This window comes from Cebus imitator, unplaced genomic scaffold (genome assembly GCF_001604975.1).
Source record: "Cebus imitator isolate Cc_AM_T3 unplaced genomic scaffold, Cebus_imitator-1.0 Scaffold228, whole genome shotgun sequence".
Taxonomy (NCBI): Eukaryota; Metazoa; Chordata; class Mammalia; order Primates; family Cebidae; genus Cebus; species Cebus imitator.
This window is the reverse complement of record NW_016107543.1, coordinates 1,350,872-1,359,590: the sequence shown is the minus strand read 5'-3', so window position 1 is coordinate 1,359,590 and position 8,719 is coordinate 1,350,872. Positions and strand designations below refer to the sequence as shown.

At 45.3% G+C, this 8,719-nt stretch overlaps 1 protein-coding gene across 1 annotated transcript in view; it reads right to left on the bottom strand.

The window, feature by feature from the left end:
• Positions 1–8,719, bottom strand: part of SOCS7 (suppressor of cytokine signaling 7) — a 45,605-nt gene that overhangs the window by 23,068 nt on the left and 13,818 nt on the right. The window contains exons 3-6 of the mRNA XM_017497070.2: positions 8,070–8,174; positions 7,516–7,617; positions 6,513–6,643; positions 4,911–5,079 (exon numbers count right to left, since the gene is read on the bottom strand). Of these exons, the coding sequence (XP_017352559.1) occupies positions 4,911–5,079; positions 6,513–6,643; positions 7,516–7,617; positions 8,070–8,174 (507 nt within the window). The remainder of the gene's footprint in view (positions 1–4,910; positions 5,080–6,512; positions 6,644–7,515; positions 7,618–8,069; positions 8,175–8,719) is intronic.

Sequence of the window (8,719 nt, the reverse complement as noted above, 5' to 3'; positions counted from 1 at the left end):
TGACCTCGTGATCCACCCGCCTCGGCCTCCCAAAGTGCTGGGATTACAGGCTTGAGCCACCGCGCCCGGCCTTATATACTGTATTCTTACAACAAAGCTTAAAAAAAAACTTTTAAGAAAATAAATGGAAGTGGATCATCATAAAGTGACCATAAAGCGGATCATGATAAAGGTCTTCATCCTCATTGTTTTCACACCGAATAGACTTGAGAAGAGGAAGAGGAGGGTGTCTCAGGGACGGCAGAGGTAGAAAAGGTAAGAGAGGTGGAAGGGGAGGCAGGGGAGGAAGGCACACTTGGTATAAATTTACAGAAATATGTTATAATTTGTCTCACTTTTTTTGCTTTTTCTATTTTTTAGAAACAGGGAATCACTCTATCACCCAGGCTGGAATGCAGTGGCATGATCACAGCTCACTGCAGCCTCGAACTACTGGGGTCAAGTGATCCTCCTGCCTCAGCCTCCTGGGTAGCTGAGACTACCAGCCCAGTCTGATCTTGAACTCCTGACCTCAAGTGATCCTCCTGCCTTGGCCTCCCAAGTGCTGGGATTACAGGCATGAGCCGCCACACTCAGGCTTGCTTTTTCATTTCTCTAAAAATGTTTCCATATGGTACCAATTCTTCTTCCACCATTTGCTTTGGTTTCAGTGCCCGTATCATAGAAGGGTCCAAGTCTAAAATAACTCAAAAGCAGTCTCAAATAATCTGAACCCTTCTGCCAGATTGCCTGACATCAATGTTTTCTAGCACTGTTTCTTTTACATCTTCCTTGTCATCTGGCACTGGCTCAGAAGGACTCATCTCCATCAAGTCATCCTTAGTTATTTCCTCTGATGTGGTGGTGTCTCTGAGTTCCTGAATTTCTATAAGATCCCTATCTCGAAATACTTCATCCTCACCTTCTTTTTTTGCCATATCCACAATCTCTTTCATGATTTCCTTGAATGGCTCTGTCACAGATCCTATGAAGTCACGCACAATTTCTGGACACAGTTTTCTTCAGCAGGAATTTATTGTTTTGGGCTTGATGGCTTTCACAACTTTTTCTTTTGAGTCAGGATTTCACTCTGTTGCCCAGCCTGGAGTGCAGTGGCATGATCACAGCTCACTGCAGCCTTGACCCTCTTGAGTACCTGGAACTACAGGTACGCAAGACCATGCCCAGCTAATTTTTGTATCTTTTCTGGAAATGTGGTTTCACTACATTGCCCAGATTGATCTCTAACTCCCAGGTTCAAGTGATCTGCCCACCTTGGTCTCCCAAAGTGCTGGGATTACAGGCATGAGCCACTGCACCTGACCCACAACTTTTTCTGTAACAACTACAGCATCGTCTTTTTTTTTTTTTTTTTTTGAGATGGAGTCTCACTCTGTCGCCCAGGCTGGAGTGCAGTGAAGCAATCTCGGCTCACTGCAACCTTCACCTCCCAGGTTCAAATGATTCTCCTGCCCAAGTAGCTGGGATTATAGGCACGTACCACCATACCCGGCTAATTTTTGTATTTTTAGTAGAGACAGTGTTTCACCATGTTGGCCAGGCTGGTCTCGAACTCCACACCTCAGGTAATCTGCCCACCTCGGCCTCCCAAAGTGCTGAGATTACAGGCGTGAGACACTGCGCCCAGCCAACTATGGCATCTTCAGTGGAGGAATCCTTCCAGACATTCATGATGTTCTATCGGTATCTTCTGCCACAGCACTTAAAACCCTTTGCATAGAGTACCCTGTGCAATGAGTGTTAAAGGTCCTTATGACTCCCTGATCTAGGTTGTATCTGAGGGAAAGTAGACCACTTTGACACCTTTGGTGTTGAACTCATGAGGTTCTGGGTGGCCAGGGGCACTGACCAATATCAAAAGACCTTTAAAAGGCAGTCCCTTACTGGCAAGGTACTTCCTGACTTCAGAGACAAAGCACTGATGAAATCAATCCAGAAAAAAAGGTTCTCATTATACATCCCTTCTTGCTGTACAACCAAAAGACTGCAGCTTTATAGATAAAGGTAGTCCTATTAACCCAATTGCATTTGCACAAAACAAGAGAGTCGGCCTACCCCTGCTTGCCTTAAATTCTGGTTCTTACTTCTCTTCCTTATAATAAATGTCCTTTGTGACATTTTTTCCCCCCAGAAAAAGGCACTTTCATTTTCATTAAAAACCTGTTCAGCCGGGCGCAGTGGCTCAAGCCTGTAATCCCAGCACTTTGGGAGGCCGAGGCGGGTGGATCACGAGGTCAAGAGATCAAGACCATCTTGGTCAACATGGTGAAACCCCGTCTCTACTAAAAATACAAAAAAAATTAGCTGGGCATGGTGGTGCGTGCCTGTAATCCCAGCTACACAGGAGGCTGAGGCAGGAGAATTGCCTGAACCCAGGAGGCGGAGGTTGCGGTGAGCCAAGATCGCGCCATTGCACTCCAGCCTGGGTAACAAGAGCGAAACTCCGTCTCAAAAAAAAAAAAAAATTGAAAAATAAGGCCGGGCGTGGTGGCTCACACCTGTAATCCTTTGGGAGGCTGAGGTGGGCGGATCACTTGAGGTCAGGAGTTCAAGATCAGCCTGGCCATCATGGTGAAGCCCCATCTTTAAAAACTAAAAAAAAAGAAAAAGAAAAAAATTAGCTGGGCATGGTGGCACTTATCTGTAATCCCAGCTACTCAGGAGGCTGAGGTAGAAGAATCATTTGAACTTGGGAGGTGGAGGTTGCAGTGAGCCGAGACTGTGGCACTGTACTCCAGCCTGGGCACAGAGCCAGACCCTGTCTTTAAAAAAAAGACACACACACAAAAAAAGGGATACTAATCAGTCAAAAGAACTGCAGATTTGAGTCTCTCTATCTACTCTAACAGTATCACTTTAAAAACACAAAGACAAATGTTCCACTGCAAACTGGCAACTGAAAGGCCCACAAGGTTTCCATTAAAAATTCCACTTACAGGCTGGGCGCGGTGGCTCAAGCCTGTAATCCCAGCACTTTGGGAGGCCGAGGCGGGTGGATCACGAGGTCAAGAGATCGAGACCATCCTGGTCAACACGGTGAAACCTCGTCTCTACTAAAAATACAAAACATTTGCTGGGCAAGGTGGCGCGTGCCTGTAATCCCAGCTACTCAGGAAGTTGAGGCAGAATTGCCTGAACCCAGGAGGCGGAGGTTGCGGTGAGCCGAGATCGCGCCATTGCACTCCAGCCTGGGTAACATGAATGAAACTCCGTCTCAAAAAAAAAAAAAAATTCCATTTATTCAAGGAAGCAAAGTCCCTTTAACAAAAAGTAATTGGTGGCCAGGTGTGGTGGCTCACGCCTGACATCCCAACACTTTGGGAGGCTGAGGCAGGCAGATTCACATGAGGCTAGGAGTTCGAGACTAGCCTGGCCAACATGGTGAAACCTTGCCTCTACTAAAAATACAAAAATTAGCTGGGCATGGTTGTGCACACGTGTAATCCCAGCTACTTGGGAGGTTGAGGTACAAGAATTGCTTGAACCCAGGAGGTAGAGGCTATAGTGAGCTAGGATCACGCCACTGCACTCCACCCTGGGTGACATAGTGAGACTCCATCTCAAAAAAAGAAAAAAGAAAAAGTAATGGGAGAAACATTTGAAAGACCTCTTTGTTCCTGGCATCTCACCTATCAGGAATTTAAAGTATTTATTTATAATTCCCATGGCCTAGTCATTTGAATAGGTTTAATAAAATATTTCCCTCTGAAATGCTTTGTTTCATATTTTGGTTTTTGCTTGTGTGTTTTCGTTTTTACAAACAGCAGAATAGGTGGTCCCCCTCACTTATCCCACCTAGCTATCTAATTCATTCCCAGATCATTGGATGGAAGTTCCTTTCTTTTCATGTTACCTCTAAGGTAGAAGCGGGGACAGCAGAACCCATGAACAAAGCTCTACTGACCTAAACAGCTACTTCCTGCCTCACGAGAGAACCAGATGCAAATAAATCCAACATAGTATGGGCTGAGAGTGGGGAAGATGCTGGGGTGCCTGAGAAGAGCAGGACAGAGGCTTCTACCTCAGATGCAATGTCTCATATAGCATTCATTTAAGGTTGGCCACCATGGGAAGATTATGAGGGATTTCAAGTCCCTGAAACACCCCAAAGTTCTCTACGCTTTTTTTATTTGTAGCATACACAGGTATTTTGACAAGGGATGTATTACCTAGCCTCAGAACCAATAAGCATCACAAATTTCTGGCCCAAGTTAAATATAGACTGTCTCGATACAAAGTCAATCCAGACAGCTGTGTTTAACAAGTCAGCTTCCAGGCATGACTGGCACATGAAGTACCACCTGATCACAAAGGAATAGGTACCACTAGGAGGACAGCAGATAGGCTAAAGCATGCTGATCCCACAAAGTCTCAGCATTTTGATGAATATTTCCTAAGAGACTACAACACTGACCAAAAGAGGAAATTATCACCATGCTGCTTGGGAGAAAGTGACTATCAAGCAAAAAAATTCAGAACAGAACAGTTACTGATCAACACTAAATTCTTCTCTGTATATATGATTTAACAAAGTATCTCTAGATGATAAATTTAATTACAAACAAAGCTTGTGATTTGCCTAATGGTCCTAGGTTCTTTCTTCCTTTTACCTGAAGAGTTTTACTAGTTCAATTCTTGGGAGCCTCTTCAACGGTTTTGTTCAGGCCCTCCTATTTAGGAGACAAAACGCTGCTGACCAGACTTTTAAACGGAACTTTTACTCTCCCTTCCCTACCCCCTCCATTTCTTCTAGTGACTGAAACCAGTGCCCATATCAATATTCAACTGAGTCTAAGAGAATTTTTCCCCAATCATAGTTCCATTCCTCCAAATCCCTTCCACAAAAAGTCAGACAGCAAAGGTAGAGCAAGGCAAGGGGGAAACAAGTCTCTCTTACCAGCATCTCTTACCTCTGTAGTGCTCCATTCTAGTGTGGTGGGTGATACCCTGTGATCGGAAACTGAGGCTCAGGATGTAACGAGGATCAGAACTGTCTCGTACCAGGAAAGAACCATCTGGTTTCCCTTTCAGCTTCATCTCTGCATCTTCCCAATTCATTGGCCCCCAATACCAACCACACTATCAAAGACAAGAAGCACTCCACTAGTTATCAGGACAGAGAAATGTCAAAGTTTTCAGCACAATCTATCTTATCATGGGAGAACGCTCTGCATTATTCAAAACATTTCAATAGGTAAAAGACACGAGCATCTCAACCATTAGCAATGAACATCAGGCTCGCTATACTTTTAGCCCTCCAAAGTAACAGAATAATAATTCTGGCTGGACTTGGTGTCTCACACCTGTAATCCAAGCAACTTTGGGAGGATGAGGTGGGTGAAGCACTTGAGATCAGGTGCTCAAGAGTAGCCTGGACAACATGGTAAAACCCCATCTCTACTAAAAATACAAAAATTAGCCAGGTGTGGTGGCACACACCTGTAATCCCAGCTACACAGGAGGCTGAAGCAAGAGAATCGGTTGAACTAGGAGGTGGAGGTTGCAATGAGCCTGGATAGCGCCACTGCACTCCAGCCTGGGTGACACAGTGAGACTCTGCCTCAAAAACAAAAAACGGCTAGGCACAGTAGTTCACGCCTGTAATCCCAGCACTTTGGGAGGCCGAGGCGGGTAGATCATCTGAGGTCAGGAGTTCAAGACCAGCCTGGCCAACATGGTGAAACCTTGTCTCTACTAAAAATACAAAAATTAGCTGGGTATGGTGGCACATGCCTGTAATCCCAGGTACTCAGGAGGCTGAGGCAGAAGAACTGCCTGAACCCAGGAGGCGGAGGTTGCAGTAAGCCAAGATCGCACCATTGCACTCCAGCCTGGGCAACAAGAGCGAAACTCAGTCTCAAAAACAAAACAAAACAACAACAACAACAAAAATACTAATTCTACAATTCCGTTACCAAAGACCCTACCAAGAAATGAAGAGGAAATTGGGTCAGTTAATCTTTCAAAATCAGCTTTGACTATGTAAACATTTCTCCTACAGCCTTTATCATGTCAAAATTTTTTCCCCAAATTCAATTTTATTACATTTCATCGAATTAATAGCAGTAATACACTGTTTTTGTCACTGTATATAGGAAGCAAGTAAACTACTCTTCCTCTAAAAACAATAAATAGGGGCTGGGCGTGGTGGCTTATGCCTATAATCCTAGAGCTTCGGGAGGCAGAGGCAGGAGGATCATGTTGAGCCCAGGAGTTCATGACCAGCCTGGGAAATAGCAAGACCAGTCTCTACAAAAAATATAAATAAATTTTAGCTGGGTATAGTCGTGCATGCCTGTAGCCCTAGCTACTCAGGAGGCTGAGATAGAAGAATCCTTTGAGCCCAGGAGTTTGAGGCTGCAGTGAGTTATGATTATGCCACTACACCCGAGCCTGGGCAACAAAGCAAGACCCTGTCTCTAAAAATAAATAAACGAATAAATTAAGGAGTACCCGGGCACAGAATTTAGCTAATGGGAGAAGTAAGCTGCTAGTCCTTAGGCACCACCTACCTTCTCCAACTCTCGAAGGCTGGCTGCAAAGCTGCTAGAGTCAGGTCGGTAGAGGGGACATTGGAGGTGCTGCGGGGGTTGGCTGTGCAGGGATTCGGCTGCTCGGATGGGGGCAATCCGGGGAAATGCATCTGCAGGGCAAAAGAGTGGTGGTCACTTGTATACCCTCATTGCTCTCAACCACAGATAAACCCTCCCCAAAAAACAGAGATGCTAACTGAAGAGGGCAAGGCATTAGAAGCTAAGCTGGAAAGGGTAGAAGCCAAAGCAGTGGGAAAGAGCTGGATGGGCTGGAACAAAAAGCTGTGTGGGCTCATGTAGGCTGTGAAGGATGGGTGGGGGCACTGAACCCCAGGAAAGGGGGAGGGGAGCTGCTCACTAACCTGACTAAGGTGACTACTTCAGTGGCTTCACCAGCCTAGAGCAATTCCAACTTCTCCCACCTTGAAGTGAAGTGCCGATAGGCAGCCTTGGAAATAGTGACTCGCTTACTTGCCCAGGAAGACTAATGATTTTGCCAGGCAAGTAGAAAAGACTGCTGATTTCGTTCATTTTATTCCTTGGGTACTAGAAGCTGGCAAAGCAGGTATGGGCTACTAAATGCTTGGTAATTATTTACAAGGCTGCAGCAAATACCAAAAGCTTAGAAAACCCACAGAACCTTGAAAACCAGCAACTTATTAAACCTCACTATCCTGAAATTAAGGCAGTTTCTTAAGTGACATCTACTCAAGGATTGCAAAACAGTCTCAGCAGCGAAGAGATGAAAAATTCAGTAGTCTTTTATCCCTAACAAAAATCAGATTGACCTCCATAAAGAAAACGGGTTAGGAAAACCAGTTCTTGGCCTCATTTCCAAGGAGTCTGGTCCAGCCAAGGGGAAGAGATTTAAACTTTCTACTAAGCTATTATTTCCATAAATAGATTTCTCCCATCCTTCTATGGTACAAAGTATACTTTGTACTCCCAACTCTTACAAATCTTGCCTCTAAACTAAGCTAACCTGGGGCATGGGGTGGAGGAGGCGGAGGTAGGGGGAAAGACTGCAAGGAAGACCCCATCGGAGCCACAAGGACAGATGTAGGCAGCGTCCCACTGATATCATCTAGAAAAGAGAACAAAAGCAAGAGGTTCAGAAAATGTGAGCACAGAATGAGCACGGTGAAGGCAGAGGAGAGGGAGAAGGACTATCAGGCTGCCCTCTGGGGCAAGATGGCCCAACCTTCACCCAGTCTTTTTGCACAGACTGCAACAACCATCTTACTCTGGTTTGCTTGTGGAAAGCAGGGTAGTAGGGATATTTCTAATGCAGCCCAACAGCAGCGGGTTCAAGGCAAGATAAATGTAAATCTAATTAATATATGCACAGTAAGTATTACGGCATGCAGGTGAGACCCATTTAATTCTTTAGGGAGATGACAGGGTACTGAGAAAGACCTAGGAGATAACTGAGTCATCATCAGAAACCCAGAAGGGTGGTCAGCTCCCAGCAAAGAACAAGTCCCCGGAGCTCACCCTCCCACTAGGCAAGAAGGTGAAGAGGGGAAGAAACTATACCTAGGAGGCTGAGGCTTCTTCTCGGAGGAGGAGGGGGAGTTGGAGGGTGTGGAGAGGTCAGGCCCCGCTGAGAAATGTCCACATCCACAAGCGACACAGTCTCACCTGAGGGATTCATGGAGCAAGCAAGTTACAGAAGCACCTTGCCCAAAGCTGACGCAGAAAGCAAAGGGAAGCAAAGGGCAAGCAGGCGAGGCTGGGGGTCTTCTGCTCTCAAAAAGCTCAAAACCTAATGCCCCCAGAGCTAAAATCATCCCGAACACCAGGAAGTCGATTTTTAAATTCTATCATTCCTTTGCCCTGTTAAGGGTCAAGGATTCTTTAGGACAAAACCAAGGGACAGTAGAAAACCCATTTAATTCTGGTTCTGCCACTGACTTACAATCTAACCTTGAACAAGGGGTCTTCCTTATCCAATGGAACCCACGTCATTTATTTTTTGAGAACTATGTATCAATTCCCGCCTTAGGAAACAAGGCAAGTGGCTTGTTATTTGCCCAAACAGGAATGGAAAGCAAGGCCCAGAAAACCTAAGAACTGCACGGTAAGCTGAATGCAGATAAAGTTCCCAGTGTTTTTTTTTTTTTTTTTTTTTTTTTTTTTTTTTTTTGCTCTGTGGCCCAGGCTGGAGTGTGGTGGTGCAATCTCGG